The sequence below is a fragment of the Rhipicephalus sanguineus genome, chromosome 6 (assembly GCF_013339695.2).
Source record: "Rhipicephalus sanguineus isolate Rsan-2018 chromosome 6, BIME_Rsan_1.4, whole genome shotgun sequence".
NCBI lineage: Eukaryota > Metazoa > Arthropoda > Arachnida > Ixodida > Ixodidae > Rhipicephalus > Rhipicephalus sanguineus.
This window is the reverse complement of record NC_051181.1, coordinates 122396286-122413688: the sequence shown is the minus strand read 5'-3', so window position 1 is coordinate 122413688 and position 17403 is coordinate 122396286. Positions and strand designations below refer to the sequence as shown.

General features: G+C 43.3%; 2 protein-coding genes across 2 annotated transcripts in view; one reads left to right on the top strand and one right to left on the bottom strand.

The window, feature by feature from the left end:
• The window catches only part of LOC119396305 (cullin-5-like), a 63203-nt gene that overhangs the window by 21167 nt on the left and 24633 nt on the right, over nucleotides 1-17403 (top strand).
• LOC119396310 (cysteine-rich PDZ-binding protein) lies at nucleotides 7425-7941 on the bottom strand. Its single transcript, XM_037663467.2, has one exon. It carries the CDS (start codon nucleotides 7788-7790, stop codon nucleotides 7491-7493), a length of 300 nt encoding a protein of 99 aa, XP_037519395.1. The 5' UTR covers nucleotides 7791-7941; the 3' UTR covers nucleotides 7425-7490.

Here is a 17403-nt window from a genome sequence, read left to right as displayed (position 1 = left end):
TTTGAAAAGCCCGAGGTGCTCTTCGTAGCTCTCTGTAGCTTCTGGGAGATCGACGTACGCCGACGTAGGGAGAACCCAGCGCGGCGCATGAAGCGAGACACCCAATGCTTGCTCGCTTTGAATCCTCCGCTGAATGCCTTTGTCGAGCGATCTCCCTGCCTTCGCTTGTAGCAGCTCGATGTTGACAGCGAGATGTGCAGCTCGCTGCTCCCGCACAGTCTGTGAGTTCTCGTTCCACGTCAGGAAATGCTCCATTTTTGGTCCGCGGAAACTTTTCGCTGGCCGCTGCATGCAAAGAGGGCTTCCTCTGCTTCCGCCAACCGCGAATGCTCCGCTCGTTGACTCCGAACTGCCGCTCCGCGGCACAGTTGCCGACGGTTTCGGCAGCAGCGATAACTTTTCTTTTAAAAGCAGCAGAGTACTGCCTGCGCGGTCCTGACATGGCGTAAAATCACAGGAGCAAAATCGAGGCCGTCGTTATGGGCACCAAGTTGAAGCAAGGCCACTGACCAACTGACCAGTTAAGACTAACGCCGCTAACACTACCTAGCGCAGAAGCGCGCAGACAGCTGATGATGATGATAGCACCGCGCTATGCCGAAACCGAAACTGAATTTGGGCCGAAAATTCTTGGGACCCGCATATAGTACGGGGCCGAAATTTCGCACCCTAAAATCTAGAAAAAAACCCCGGGCTATACGCGGGTTTTTACGGTATGTGTTCGCTGCTTATTTGTTTTGTGAGTTCATCTGCAAGTTCAAGTTTTAACAAGTTATTTCGTGGTGTGCCGAGCTACCAACATAGAATGAAGATGGCTTTGAGAAATTTGTTTTATGCAGCTGCAGAGAAGTGCACATGTGTGACCTTACATTCTCGTGAGAGTGGCAGTAAGAACACACTTCCGCCTATTGCTTCGTTCAAATGCGTAACGAGGCACACAGGTGTTTTTTTTTTTTTTCCTACTGCAAGTAAGCATTACTTGCCATTGTCAAAAATTATATCCTAGACAACGAAACTCGTTGCCAGGAACAACATGGGCCGCAAGGGCAATATTTGTTGATAAGCGAATTTTAGAGTGGGGCATTGGGTAGACATACTTCAGCTTCATGGTTGCAATGGCATAGCTAGCCATAAATCTCTACCAGTCCTCCAGATTTTCCATATTTTGCCCTACTTCATGGGTACGATCTCGTATGTTCATTAAAGTAAATAAAATGTTTCGCTGTTGATTATATACTTGTCAAAGACATTGTGTGTTGTTGCGTTTCAGATTCGATCAACATCAAAATTCTAAATGCCGGTGCATGGGCTCGAGGCAGCGAGCGTGTTCAGGTATCGCTACCTCTCGAGCTAGAAGACTTCATTCCCGAAGTGGAAGAATTCTACCGGCGGAAGCACAGTGGGCGAAAGCTCCAGTGGTATCACCACATGTCCAATGGAACGGTATGTATGGGCTGGTTTTCTTGTTTTGTTTTTTGTAAATGAGCTGTTTTAAGGGGGGACACTGCTTTAGGAACATATTTCTTTATTTTTTAGCACATCTTTACGAAACTTTCACAGCTTATGTATATTTATGCACCGATTTCAAATGTGCATTGATATTTCCAGTACAATGTGCAGCTTTTAAAATATCAAGCATTTCGTGTACCTTGTTGTGAACAAGATTCTGTTTGAAACTGTGGGAATTATTAAAAAATACTGGAACATCATAATAATCTGTAATGAAAGCTGTATGCAATAAAACAAGAATGAATATTCTAAGGCCATTTGAATAAGTTAGAGTATACAAGAAATATATTCGATATTTTAAAAATTACCTCCCTACGTACTGTAATAGAACAATAATTGTATATTTGCAGCGCCTTGATGGTAGCTTGCTTTGATTTAAGAGAACAAGGTAGAACTAAATTACCTGGTTCTTTCTTCCAAGAGGGCTAACGCCGACACAAGTGGTCTCCATTTGCATGCAATTATGTACTGGACAGACCATATCTGTGATTCAGTGCTCAGGACAAAGCGCTCGGTTGCCATGGCAATAAAACAGTTCGGTGAATGAGGGCGTTGCCTACTGGTTTCCTCACAGCTTGATTCAGTACTGCTGTGGCATGTCACATTCAGTTCATGGATTGAATTAGTAGTTTTGTGCATCATGACATCTATCTTAAGAGTCAAGTTGTGAGTGAATCTGACTCAGTAGCTTGGGCCAAGCTTGTTGTTTGCAGCTTGTAGTTTGTAATTCGCAGCTTGTAGTTAAAAGAGTTCATCAGGCACTTTTCACTCTGACAAGCCAGCTTGGCCCACTTTTGTCATGATTATGCAAGCATTCTGAAGAGTTTGTGAAAAACTTGAGGGCGAAAAATAGAGGGAAAGAAAGGGAGCGAAGTGGTAGCATGGTAGCAAGACTTCATGGCATAATGTAATAACAGAGAATACATATTTTTCATTTTGCACTGTTTTTCTTTTACATTGTTTTTGTGCATAATGCAGTGAACATTCTAAATGGTTTAGTATTGAGCCTCTGTAAGCTTCTTGAAGTATTTACTGCATCATTGCAGTTGAAGACTGCAAGCGTGGTCATCTGGACTCTGTGGTGTGTGTGTGATTTGGATTACCCCTTAGCTTTTCCTCACCATTTTTTTAATTCACTTGCTACAATGAATCCACTTGCCAAATGCTGTATGCTTTTGTTCGCTAATATGCCGTCAGGAACTTTAACAGCAGTAAGAATATCTCGCATTGTTTTCTTTTTCTCCAGATCACCTTTTGTAATCAAGTAGGCAAGTTTGACTTAGATGTGACGACGTTCCAAATGGCCGTCATGTTTGCCTGGAACGAGCGGCCTAACGAGCGCATCTCATTTGAGAACCTCCTCTTAGCCACTGAACTTCCAGATGCTGAACTTCGGCGGACGCTCTGGGTGCGTGTTGTCACACTGTTGCAAGCATCGATACGTTCACATTAATAGTGTCATTTTCAGTGTGCAATTCCCCGTGCACATCAACCTTACTGTTTTGCGCTTAGTTTTGTAATGAATAATTTGTGAGAACCCTTTTGCGCATGCGCAAGAAAAAATATTTTCTAAGCAAATATACCCTCGACCACAGGCCAACATGGCAAACTGCTGTATCCATTCATCACAAGTCTGCGTCTTTCTTTTGTTTCTCTCCATACGCTGCTGAGCGTACGCACTGACAGGTTTCCCGATCACCACATGTAGGATAACCATGCGGTATGACACAACTGCGGCAATTTATGAAAACCTTACGGGGTTCTCATGAACCTTCGCTAGAATTAGGAGGAATGGGAGTGCACTTAGAGTGAGAAAACCAGTCTGCCAATGAGAGTATCTGATTAAAAAAAAAAGAGCTTGCAGGAAGTCTACTTATGGATCTTTAGCAAATTTCCAGTTGCTAGATTCACTCACAGTGGTGGGCATAGTATGTAAACAGTAGCCGACTGTCTCAGTAATTCCGTGCGGTGAGAGAACTAAGCCCTATCGACCAACGTGGAGCAAAGATTCTGGACTGTATCTTGAAAGAAGCGCTTGCCCGCTACGTGCAATTTGTTTGGTTACAGTACTTTGTCTGGCCACTGTCACTATTTGTAAATCATACCAGTAGCTATGCTGTTGCAGAAGTGAGTATATTTGTTTTGGTAACACTCCTTAGCTTGCCAAACAAGAACTATATTAAGCTTCTTAGTGTAGGAGCATGCACTTTGTGATGTGCATGCAATTTTCTTAGTGTAGGAGCATGCACATCACATTTGCTTGTAGCACTACTGCAGTGTCCTGAAAAATATTTTTAGAAAAAATTTTTGTATACTTATGCCTTCAGGACATTAATTTTAGTTGCCTTTGCAGTCTCTGGTTGCCTTTCCCAAACTGAAACGGCAAGTTCTCTTGTGTGGGGTCGAGGCAAAGTCGCCCAAGGACTTTGACGACGGCACCCAGTTTTGGGTGAATCAAGAATTCGGAGTCATGTAAGCTGTGAATGATGTGTTCTCGAGCGGTTATTCATGATTCGTTCTATCCTCGGTTTCTAATTATCTTCCCCCTCTGGCTTTCAGAAAAAATGGAAAAGTTCAAAAGCGAGGCAAAGTCAACCTAATAGGAAGGCTGCAGCTATCGACGGAAAAAAGCAAAGAAGATGATAACGAAAGTATAGTTCAGCTGAGAATATTCAGAACACAAGTACGTCATTTCGTTTTTTTTTTTTTGTACAGTGTGGTATCATTTTGCTTATCAATATGCTTACTACAGGGGACTCAGGTACAGAATGCAATTGATCGTTTTATTAATTGTAAAGCAAACTTTCCTGCAGTGCAGCTTTTAACTTATGGTGGCATAATCATTTCTGCAAGGAGCTCATGCAAGCGCAGTTTGCTTTTTTGTGCAAGCACCTTAACTGCAAAATCATACTAATAAAAATTGCTGACAAGATGCTTATAATGTAGCACAGCTTCTGTTAGCCTGAATTGTACTTCACTAAATCGCCTAGGAAGTCATTATAGCTTTAGTTAGGATTTAGCTACACAGTAACAACTTGGATTGCAAAATATTCTGCAATCTATGTAAAAAAAATGAAGGCTGGTAGTGATGAAAAGATTGAGAGGCAAGTTATTGCATAGTTTAGCCCCGTTTTCAATAACGTATGCCGTGGAACTTGTGCAGTTGGCAGGAATCATCCTGAATAGATGGCAAATCTAAAAGATTCTTCCGAAAACTATCTTGCACCACTTGACACAAGCAATCCGACTTACATTCCCACGAGAAAACCGATGTGGCTTTTTTTTTTCACCTTTTATACCAGTTGAGGCTTTTTCAGTAAAGTTACAATGTTCCACATAATTAGTCTGAAAGATTCACAGCACACACTCTTGATAAAACCGTTGTTGCGATGTTAGTATCATTTGCTGTGGCACTTATTGTGCTCAAGCAATCATTTGACCGAGGCTGTAGACCAGCTGACAAACTTTTGTTACTTGTCCTTTTAAATCCATGTGACTTTGTCATCACTTCAATGCATATTTCCCATGTTCATGGCGTGGTTCGCTACAGTAATGACATCCGTACTACTTCTACATTTTAAGCACTTTACAGCTATTTTCTAGGACTCCGTACAGCCATGTTGCATGAAGGTACAAGGTGCCTTGTTTACATTACGGTGCTAATGATTTACTCTGGTTGCAGCATAACCACTCGCGCATAAATTTAATAAGGACATTTAGAGACCCTACGCTACACGTTGTAACTAATCCTAACCACTTACAATTTCCTTATGTGTGTTTGTTTTCAGGAAGCGATAGTGAAAATCATGAAGATGCGCAAGCGTATCACCAACGCCCAGCTGCAGACAGAGCTGGTGGAAATCCTGAAAAACATGTTCCTGCCTTCGAAGAAAATGATCAAGGAACAAATTGAGTGGCTGATAGAGCACAAGTACATGCGTAGGGACGAGGAGAACATCAACGAGTTCATCTACATGGCCTGACTTAGCCACATGCGCCGGCGTAGTGGTCTCCGAACAGTGCGCGCTCCTGTGGTGGACCGTTCAAGTGCTGGGAAGGTGTGCCCGGTTCTTTATCCAAGCGCCGCCCACGCCCTTCCAACTCTAGGCTTTCGGGACGAACCATCATTCGTGGCGGCGGTCACGTTGCCAAGGAGAATGCTGTACATTGATTTTCGTGGGAAAGTTGTTTTACCCGAGAATCTGCTTTTCTTTTTAATCTTCGAGGATGCAACCACCTTGGTCATACCATCATTCGTTTGTAGTAGTACCGAAATTTGACGTTGAAAGTGAGCCGACTCGTAGTTTTACGTGTTTTGGTTGAACATCCGGTAGAGTACAAGAAATGTACCGTACGACGTGAACAAAGTCGACTGTTTCGTCTTGCCTTTTCTGAGGTGTGGCGAGATGTATTACTAAAGGGAGTCGTGTTGTTTTCGGTGCTGCCCTCTGTTGCCGACAGATTCGTGAGTTTCTTATTATTCGTGCAACTTTCTTGTCCTTGGGACTTGGAAGAGTGGTACCACATGGAAAATGTAGGCATTGTTTTGTGATGGTACTGTTGCTTGAATGTAAATCTTCAGGTTTGACCAGCATGCTCTATTCCGCAGGCACAGACAGCAGATGTTCTACATGCTTACCTGACACCTTTAAGCCATTGAAGGATCTGCAATCATGCTTTGTTAAGAACAGTATGAAGTTCTTTAGGAATATGTTCAGCATGTTCAGCATATTGAATTGATAGAGCAGCCCAATATAAAGGGCTATTCTCGGTAAACTGCACACTCTATTGTGTTCAAATCTTGCGTAGTGGCGGCATTGCATGATGTCTTGTTTTCTAAATGCAAATGCTGTACTTGCATTCTCAACAAGTAATTGTGAGTACATATCGTCTGTGCAAATAACCAGACAAGAACTAATCTTGCTGAAATGTGTAGTGGCACTGTTCTTGTGAAAGGGTGGCAGTGCTGTTGCTCTCTGGTGACAGCGTGAAGGTTTAGGCTAGCTGGCACTCCAATGCATAAGATATTGCAAAGCGCAAAAAATGAACGAAGGACAAGCGAGGGACACAGCACTTTGTCTGTGTCACCTCGCTTGTCCTTCGTTCATTTTTCGCACTGTCAGTATCTTGCGTTCTGGTGATAATGTGAATTTCTAATGCAGCATTGCCACACGTGATGTGGATTTCTAATTGATTCTGGAAACTCAAGTACATGACTGTAAATAAAACATCCGATGCCGCTTCAGCGAAAAGATTCGAGCGCCAGCAGTGTGCAGTTTAGACGGGAAACAAACTCGTACAAGGGCATTCTTGTTGACCCGTTATAGTACAACCCGGGGAAAACTTTTTCGTTACGAGTAAACGCCAAGTCATCTGAAATATCGCTGTGATTCGTGCACCAGTGCTGCAATTATTGTGCACAGAAAAAAAAGTCTTTCAAACGTAGAACTGAACAAGCGAAACTGCCGCACAATTCAAATTGGCCAGACGTTTTCGAGGTTACGAAAATAAATACATGCTGGTTTGCTGCGACGAATGCTAGAACGCGCGATTACCTATCGTTTCTTGCGGCGAATATTTTTTTTTTTGCCAGGACTTGCAAAGCTGCCACAACAAACAGCATGATGCCCAAGCAATTGCAGAGGTAACTCGACATAGCTTTTGTACATATTTATTTATTACAGCTACAGCTAGGCCTTTAACGACAGAGAGGTGTAACTTATTTTGTCAGATCGTGCTTGATCACAACAGGCCTGTGAGGAATAAAAAATGGGGAAGGGGGGGGGGGGGAGGACTCAGTTCATGGGTGAACGCCTTTGTAAATATGTTTTACATGTGAATAAAACAACTTTGGAACAACACACCGGACGAGCCCCTGTCGTCATTTTATGCTCAGCGATGGGATCACAAAAGCAGGCTGATGGAACGGTGGTGCATTCAAAAAGGTCCAGTCTTGGAAGTGTAGCGATCAAATACACATCTCAAGTCGATGACTGCCTGTAGTTCTTGGTCTCGAGGATCTTTTTTCCGCACATAGCGCAGATGCCTTTCTTGTAGGCGCACCCTTGGCAGTAGTTGGAGCCCACCTGGTGGACTTTCTGGCGACAGATGCGGCACTCGGCGAATTTTCCGTAAGGAGTGAACCTTGCCTTTTTCGCTGTGAGGGCCTTGTTTTCGTTGATCATCCTGCCACCACCTTCGGTGGTGTTTCGAGCGCCGGCTTTCCACGGGTCCGGGGTGATCACCTTGCCGAGCTTCTTCTCGCACTTTTCGCACACCATTGTTTTACGAGCTGAACGTACCTCGCCAGAAACGTTAAATAGATCAAATGAGCTGCTTACTGCGTACTGTTTACTGCTGCTGTTGCTGCAATGCTGCGCTGCAACGTAAACCGGATCGCTTTGGTTTGGCTCTACTTGGCTTCATCCCACTTGCGACGGCTTTTGCGATAACATATGGAAGATGGCGACTGTGACGTAATTTGACCTCTTAAAGCACACAAAAACATGTCCTTTGAGATATACGTTTTGCACTTCTTCGGAGCTTAAAAGAAAAGTAGAAAAAATAAAATCTGCTACGACTTGCTTGTAATAACCGAAACACGGCATGAAATGTTCTATAAGCGTGATTCGTAGTACTGCAACAAATTCGGATAGCGGCACGACGTTTTTCATGCAGTACGGCGCGACTATCTCGGAGGCAATGCTCTTACTAATTAAGTGTTGGTTAAAATAATATGAACAATAAATAAATTAATTAACTGAAATTGTAGTTTTCTTAGCATTTATGAATATTACAATTGAGCGGCGTTTTCATTTTTTATTCAATCACGACGAGTTAATGTCATTCCGATAGGGGGCGAATCGTTTTGTTGCGGGAACTCGCGGTTGGCGCGCTTTGTAGTTTGCGCAGATTTTCATGCTGATTTGTCGGCGCCGTTTTATAAGGTTTGTTTAGTTTTACGTTGAAACTCTCTAAAACGAGAACAACTTCGGCTTAATCATTGCTTAACGAAAGGACGTAACGATGCCCTCGTTGCGCTGCTCGTGTTTTGCGTTGGAAATTGCGCGCACTTTAGCCGATCGGGCGGTATTTCGAAGCGCGTACTCGTGCTACATAGTTTGTTCATGTATTCGAAGCTTTACTTGCGGGCATTTGCTTGTCTATGAAGCGTTGTTTATTTCTCCCCCTGGAATTCGCATTGATCTTGCAGGAATGAAGTGCCATGTACCGGAGATATCTTGGCACAGTCGAGATCCTATCTTGAGCATCGACTTCCAGCCGTCAAATGACAAACACCGTAGGCTGGCCAGCTGTGGTACGGACACCCATGTCATGGTACGTTTATCCTTTTTCAACCGGATAACTCGTTTCATCATCTCGCGTCACTTAAAACTGCTCGTCCATCAAAGCGATACTGCCTCACTGCGATCCTTCACCCTCATTTTTAATTATTTCTCTCGCGAAGGCGCAATACCCATGTTCTCATTTCTCGATTAATCACCTACCTAGCCTAGTGTTTTGTCGCCGATTGTATGTTTACAAGAGCTTATCGATCTTTAGTGAGTAAATATGGTTTCGCTTATTTCGTTCTCCCCTGCACATGTGTAATCTTTTTCCCCCCGAAATTATATGAAAGTCATAGATTACGATACGGTAATCAGCCGCCTATTGTGTTCACCTTCATCACTGATAATTACTGCCCTTTCTTAAAATTTTTTTCACCCTGTTCTGTGCCTTTTTTACGCGAGCCGTTTTGATCAGGCTTCTTCTTAATACTCCAGATATGTACGTAGTGTTTCTAATTATTTTTCTCTTGTCATATTCTTTTATTCTTTCAAGTTTTTTCTTGGTTTTGTGTGTTTCTTCAATACTAATATCGTGTTGATGGGATAGCCGGCTCTAACGTAGCCTATTTTCCCTTGTTTTTTTTTTCATATATAAATTAAAACAAAGGTTGATTATTAACTGGTGTTTGTTACTGTTCTTCCCTGTACTTAGATATGGTTTGTAATAGTACACCACAATGGGGAAACCAGCCTCGAATTTCGCTCCGACCTGAACAGGCACACCAAGACCGTGAACGCTGTACGATTCTCAAATAATGGTGAGCAGCGGCGTTTTCCTCGCTTCCCACAAGTTGTCAGATTCTGGTGAAGCGCTCTAGTACACTCCTTCGTCCTGTTTTCTCCTCTTCCAGGCGAGTTGCTTGCATCTGGAGATGACGGTGAGCCGTGGATTATTTATTTTATTTTTTAAGCCTTCATGTATGCATTGAATTGACCTGTTGCAAACAACGGAGAAAGGGATTGATCGGAAAAGGCTGCAAAAAACACTCATTAGTAACAGTGTGTTCAAAGCAGGCTGTGTCTTTTCTGACAACATACATTTCCACCTGAACTTGGAAAACAGAAAAGTATTTTTCTCAGCTCTTCTCCACTTTGTGCAGGTGGCTGTATTTTGTCGCCTTAAAGGATCCTCACAGCATGTTTTTAAGGGGTACTGACATGAAAATTTTGGCCTCGCGTTTTTTTGCTGCACTGTGTTGCTGGGGTCCTGTTAGTGATAACACGGCACATCGTTTTCTGCAGCGCGCGACAGATAATTAATTACAGGCTCCTCATTACCGACCAGTGTCAGTTTCGGTTTCAGAAACAATAAGCCTCCGGGTGCAACTATCGCCACCTAGTGGGTGCAGCACTCGATCACGTCAGCACACATAACTGTGATGCACTTCTGTGCGGTTCGCGAGCAGCCGCCGAGAAGTAGGCTGCTGCAGCAAACGCAGCAAAAAAAAATGGTGGTTATGACGTCATCATAACTTGTTGCAGCGTGGTCACGTGAGGGAAGTAGGGGGTCACCGAGGGTCACCTTTGAGGGTGTCAGTAACGCGAGGGTGTCGATTGCTCAGGCAAACTTCAAAATTCATTTAAAATACCTTCCAAGCAATGTTTGCTTTTGATATTTTGCAGATGATATATGCATGTTCACGGGAATCGATCCCGCAGGCTATCCTGGCCGCGAAATTTTGTGTCAGTACCCCTTTAAGAGTAATCGTAAAACGATTTTACAAGTGTCTGTTGCCTCGCGAATCCCCTGCCGCAAATTTTTTTATACTACGTCAACTGTAACCGGAGGTGCAGGTAGCGCTTTTTCTTCTTTTGTCCGAACAAGTGTCCTAGAAGGAGCTGCAACTTCAAATTAGCAGCATTTCATGACTATGTTAAAAAAGTATCATGTGATCCCTTTAACCTTGTAACTGTTTTGATATTATAACTGCTTTCTTCTTAAAATGGTTAATTTTTTTTTAAGTTTGTGTTGAATTGTTCTCTTAAAAAAAGTGAGTTTCCTGCTGTTGAAAAAAAAATTAAAACACTTGCAAAGTGAAATTAGCTTAATGAAGTTTATTGTTAATTAATCATGGGAAAAAGGCAGGGTACCTGCTTATAATGAACATTAAAAAAGAAAAGAACAAGGATGCTGTTGAAATTTTTAGCATTCTGAGAATGGTTTCGTCACTGACAATTTTAATCATTTTGATAGCGACGAGAAGCTTTTCCATGAAGCGGATGGGCTGCACTCGTTCAAAGTGGGGAAAGGGCTAACTTGGCCATTTAAAGGTGGTGATTGGTTGGGCCGGTCTCGGTGCACCTCATGCCTTTAGAGTGTATTGATATAGTTGTAACATGGGCCAATCCAGGAACCAGTTTAACTGGTCCCCATGCCCCTCAGTGCATCAACCAGTCAAGAGAGTGCAGCCTATTTATGTTAGAACATCCCTATTCACCACATTATCGCGACTGTCATCTTTTGAGCTGCAACATGTATTTGGCCCGTGATGTAATGCTGCCAGCATGGCTTGCGAGGCACTCGTAATCTTCGTTAGAGACACTGGTCTCAATGGCATGCCATAGTTCGTTGAATGTTCTAGTGTGTTTTGTGCATGCTATGACTCTGTGACATGTACCGTGCGTATAATTCAATTTTTCATCATGTCCATCTGGAGTAGCGGGCCACTAGGCAATTGTCTCCAGAGTTCCATCAGAAGAGTTTCACCGCCTTTTGCCAGCAGCATATTTTAACAGATCTACCAGGAAGCTGTCGCTTAACTTCAACAGTCAATCACTAGTTCTTGCCTCCTATCTTTTTTTTGTGTGTGTTATTTATACTAATAATACCTCTACTGAGCTAGCCAGCCTTGCTTTGTATCAACACTCTGTCTACGTGTGCATCTCATGGATTTCGTTGCAGATGCAAATGTTATAATCTGGAAACAAGTTGACAAAAATCCCGGTGATGTGTTCGACGACACGATAGAAAACAAGGAACACTGGGTTGCGCAGAAAGTGCTGAGGTGAGGCTTGTCTACGCGCAGAAGCATTGTAGCTGAGCTTTGCTCACACTTCCCATTTTGTTTTTCACATCAGGGGTCACATCGATGACGTCTGCGACATTTGTTGGTCGCCCGATAATATCTACCTTCTGTCTGGGTCAGTGGACAACTCTGCCATCGTCTGGAACGTTGAAAAAGGTGCACTTATTTCTTGTTCTCTGAATTTTTGCGGCTTGTTGTAACAGCTGGGTATCCCATTAAAGCCAAGCTGAGTGCTATTTCTGGCTGCTGATGTGTTGTAAAAAAATTCCCTTTGGTGCCGAGCTTTCTTGATAAGAAAGAGATGGTTGATAACTTGAGGATTCGTTGTTGCTAAGCGACGTTTCTTCCTAGCATGCTAAAAGGTGATATGGGTGTGCAGATATTGGAACTTCAACATAATGAATCAAATAGTGTTCCATTCGATTGGGTCTTCAGTGACTACTCTAAAGAACCTCAGGTGGTCAAAATTTCTGGAGCCCTCCACTACGGCGTCCCTCATAATCATATCGTGGTTTTGGGACGTTAAACCCCAGATATTATTATTATTATTCAGTGACTACTCATAAATGTAATAGTTTTCTAATAGTTCTAGAATATCTATAACTGTTAGCTCTACAAGAATAAATGGTTTGTTCATAATGATCATTTTGTGCTATTATGTGCGCAGTAACGATGTCTGCCTAATTCTGCTGCCGTGCCCACGGTCGCTTCGTGAAGCCTTTTGTAAACTGATTGTTTCCTTGCGTTTGTTGCTACTGTTGAGCGGAGATGTTGAGTTGAACCCAGGCCCTGCACTAGACGCCATAGCCGAACAGCTAAAGCAAATTGCAGGAGACATTCAAGATATTAAGAAAGAAAAATCCGTAACAAACACCAGACTTGACGCGATTGACAAAAAACTTGAAAAGATAACTGGCCTTGAAAAACAGGTCACTGAGTGCAATAAACGAATATCTAACTTAGAAAAAAACCTAAAGGCTATGCAAATGAAAGTGGATGATCTAGAAAACCGGAGCCGTCGGTCCAACCTTGTCATTTACGGTGCTGAAGAGCAACAAAATGAATCGCCAGACATGCTTGTCGAGTTGGTCGAAAAGAAGATTTTAGATGGTGTGCTACAGATAAAAACCAAGGGAATCGAAATAATCCACCGTCTAGGAAAAAAGAAGCCAGCTGATATATCTAGACCCAGACCCATTATTCTAAGACTACTCGATCATCGAGACAAAGTTTCAATCCTCAGACAGTGTTCGAAGCTGAAGGGCTCAGGTTTCTCTATCAGTGAAGACTTTTCTCGTAATACTCGGGACATTAGAAAGAAACTGTGGGATCGAACGAAAGAACACCGGGACAGGCAAGAAAGGGTGTCACTGGTGCACGATAAAGTGCGAATCAACGGTCAACTTTTTGCTTGGGATAGTGAACGAGAAGATATAATTGCAGTGAAAAAAAAACGAAGTTGGCATAGAAAAAAGAGTCACTCGAAGTCGACAGAAGTAACCCTGTTGAATGTGAACGCACGTAGTCTTGTAAATAAAGTAGATCAATTCGAAGCTCTCCTTCTAGAAATTAAACCTGACATAGTTGCTGTCACGGAAACATGGCTGTACTCGGACATCCTAGACCATGAGGTCACGCCGCCAGGTTATGTGATTGTGCGCAAAGATAGAGAGACTAGAGGAGGGGGCGTGGCACTTTTTTTCAAGAAGGAATTGCGCTACTCTGTCTTACCGGGCAACCCTAGCATTGAAGCGGTGTGGTGCAAGGTGCAGCTGCAAAAAGGGCTGTGTATTTGTTGGAGTTATTTACCGACCACCTAATGCTGAGGCAAGTTATCTGGAACTTCTTCTGGATTATATGCACGATCACGTGACGGGTGGTATGATCATCATGGCTGGAGATCTCAATCTGCCTGAAATAGAATGGTCATCAAAAAAAGTGCGAAGTGCTGCAAATGACGTCATATTAGATATGTTGTTCAATTTTAACCTCGAACAGCTGGTGCGCGTCCCCACACGTGTACAGGGCGTATCCAGCTCTATTCTAGATGTTGTGCTCGTTAGTGACCATTTTCCAGAAGACCAGGCGCGCATCGAAATCTTAGACGGAATATCTGATCACAGCTCAGTCCTATGCACACTGCCTCTATCTGGTCTTTCTAGAATCCATAGCCCCGATAGACACGTTCTTGCCTTCAACAGAGCAGACGACGCAGCAATAATAACATATCTTAATCACGAATTTCTTGCCTTCTATGATCTTTGCATGGACAAAAATTTATCAATGGATCACATATGGTTACAATTCAAGGCACGTGTCATTCATTGCATTGAGAACTTTGTCCCCACACAGCGAAAAATTACAAGAAAGCATAATGCCTGGATCACACGCGACATAATTCATATAAAACGTAAAATCAGTAGGCTGAGGAAAGCTAGGAGGTCTAGCTCACGAGCTGGCTACACCGCTCAGATCGCCACTTTATCAAGAACACTGAAAAGCAAAGTACGCTCTTCAAAAATTCACTATTTTGGTACCACGCTAGCAAAATTCATCAAAACCTCGCCAGAAAAATTTTGGCGCTATGTAAGTGGCAAACACAGTGGCCAAAACGCCTCCCCCTCGATAGACACAAAAGATAAGGCAGACAATTTCAACCGCTACTTTCAGTCCGTCTTTACGATCGATAATGGACTAGTGCATCATCCGAGATTAGGCCACCCACCGACAAGAAGTTATCTGAAACTCCGGAAATAACTGAAAGCGGTATACTGAATCTGCTGTTAAACCTCGATGATAAAAAGAGTTGTGGTCCAGATGGGATACCGAACGCTTTTCTCAAACGGTATGCGGAACCGGTTAGTATGTACCTGCGCTTACTATTTACAAAATCTATTCAAGATTCGCAGATTCCCTCTGAATGGAAACTTGCAAAAATAATCCCAGTGCATAAATCTGGGGACAAATCGACTCCATCAAACTACAGGCCCATTTCCTTAACTTGCACTAGCTGTAAGCTACTCGAGCACATTATCCTTAAATTCATTACAAAGCTTGTCGAAGAAAATAACCTATTACACCCCAACCAGCACGGTTTTCGGAGAGGCCTATCGACCGTAACACAACTAGCTGAAACAATTCACGATCTGGCCGAAGCCATCAATCAACACTCCCAAATTGATATAATCTTTATGGATTTTTCAAAAGCGTTCGACCGGGTTTCCCATGAAAAGCTAGTTTTCCAGCTGGTTTGCAAACTCGGGGATGGGCCAGTGACCCGTTGGATATCCAACTATTTGTCCGGTCGCCAACAATTTGTACACTGCAGTGATCACGTCTCTGACACATTAAACGTTACGTCCGGTGTTCCTCAGGGATCCGTCTTGGCACCGATATTATTTCTTCTATTCATAACGATCTAACAGTCAACATTAACGCAAACATTAGGCTTTTTGCAGATGACTGCATATTGTACAAACAGGTTAAAAGCCCCAGTGACCAAACTGAACTGAACGATGCCCTGAACGACGTTGTGCGATGGTGTTCTAACTGGCAAATGGTGATTAATTCTGACAAAACAGTCGCCATGCAAGTAACAAAAAAGAAATCATGCCTACCCTTCCATTACGGTTACAACAACATCGTGCTACGAAATGTAAGCCAGTATAAATATCTTGGTGTGACTATAACTTCCGATCTCAGTTGGACAGTGCACCTAGAAAACATAGCCGAGAAAGCCTTAAAAAAATTATTCTTCCTTAACTCTTTCGTTACCGCATGAAAATGGCCATTTTTTATAGGTCTGAGGAAGAAATTTATTGCTAGTATAAATAATGCTCTAGGTAACATAGCAGCACACCAAATTGTGCATAATGAATTGCTCTTTATAGATAACACAAGTTTCAAAACAAAAAAGATGTTAGAAAACTTATAAAAAATCTGAAATCTACCACTTTTGCAGGAACTTGAGAAAAACAGTACAAACAAAACACAATATCTACAAAAATATTACGAACAAACAAAATTCAAAATATACATTTTGAAGGAAAATGATCTAGGAATATTGTAAAAGAAAAATAAACAATCTGCATAAAGCCATTTTTCACGCAGATCTAAAATACTGCAGACCGAAAACTGCTTCACCGCTCGTGCCATGCGGTGAAGCAGTTTCTGGTTTTCGTGAAGCACAGGTGGACGCCACAGGTTTCACAAAGAACGTTCAATTTTTTTTTCAACTTTTCGTTCCTCATAGCACTTGCGGCAGTTTTTCTTTTTCGGCATCTTTTTGTGGTGGTGCTGCACTTTTTTTGGCGGAGGCTCCACTCGTGGAACATCATCCGCATCCACCTCGAGAAGCTGTTGAGCGAGCTCCAACCGGAAGGATAGCTGGTCAAAATTAGAGTTTCTCTGAGTTTCTCTGAAGAGTTTCTTTGAAAACAGGAAAAAAAAATCGCGCGCCGTCGTGAAACGTTTTGCGCTGCTCCGGTGTGCCGTGCCGAGATGCGCGCCGGGCGGCCTTCTTGGTGAAAATTGAAGCTTCCTGGCTGCCGGCGGCAGCACATCCTGTCCAAGCGCTGTGCGTATCCTGCAGATAACCAGGGCATCTCAAAGGTCGTGCACCGAGATCGGCAGATAAGCGCTTCCGACGGACGAGACCGCTCAAGGCCGAAAACGAAACTTACAGGTACACAGCTGAGGATGGCCCGGGCTGGCTCGAAGCATCGTCGCTGTCAGCGCTTGAAGATGAGCTGGTGTCGTCTTCGGACTCATAGCTCGACTCAGCTTCACTAAATTCGTGAGCGGGTTAAGCACGCTTTCGAGCGGAACGTTTTTCCCGCGACGCAGCCCCGCGGGTTGACGACGCCATGGGAGCGGCCGAGAGATTGCCGCGCGCGCCGACGCTAACGCCCGATGCGCCCCTCTCGCATAGATAAAGAGAAACGAAACCAAAACTGCTGCAAACTGGCTAAAAAGGCCATATCAACACGTTAGAGACGCGACGGACCTTCAGAAACGAGCTGTATTTGAATAATATTGCGCAAACTCGGAAGCAAAGCTCGCTAGTGAGTAGCAGGTGTCGTTTTCATGTAATTATCACAGCCAAAATTTATTACCTCGCAAAACTGACGACACAATTTGATAATTGGCTTCTTAGGAATCGTTTGATACCAAAATGTTGATAATAAACGGAGCACAAACATGAGCTGCGCATTTTTTTCCCTAGTGTGGCAGCCACGCCCCCTTTCCAGTAACACATGCGCATTCGTTCGCGAAAAACTCCGTCAAAAATCGCAACGTCGTCAGAGCGGGAAAATTTAAACGGATTGTAGAAGAGCAGTCCCAGAACTAAACGCGAGATGCTGCAGCATGCACGGGAAAAATTTTTAACGCGTCGAAATCGGCAGCTTTTTTCATCGATCACCGGTGATCGATTTGAATAGGCGTGGTAACGAAAGAGTTAAGCGGACGCTGCGCCACGCTGACCGCGACACTAAGCTTCTAGCTACGTCACAATTGTC

Coding starts and splice junctions, on each gene's coding strand:
- LOC119396310 (XM_037663467.2), bottom strand. CDS start 7,790: ATGGTGTGCGAAAAGTGCGAGAAGAAGCTCGGCAAGGTGATCACCCCG.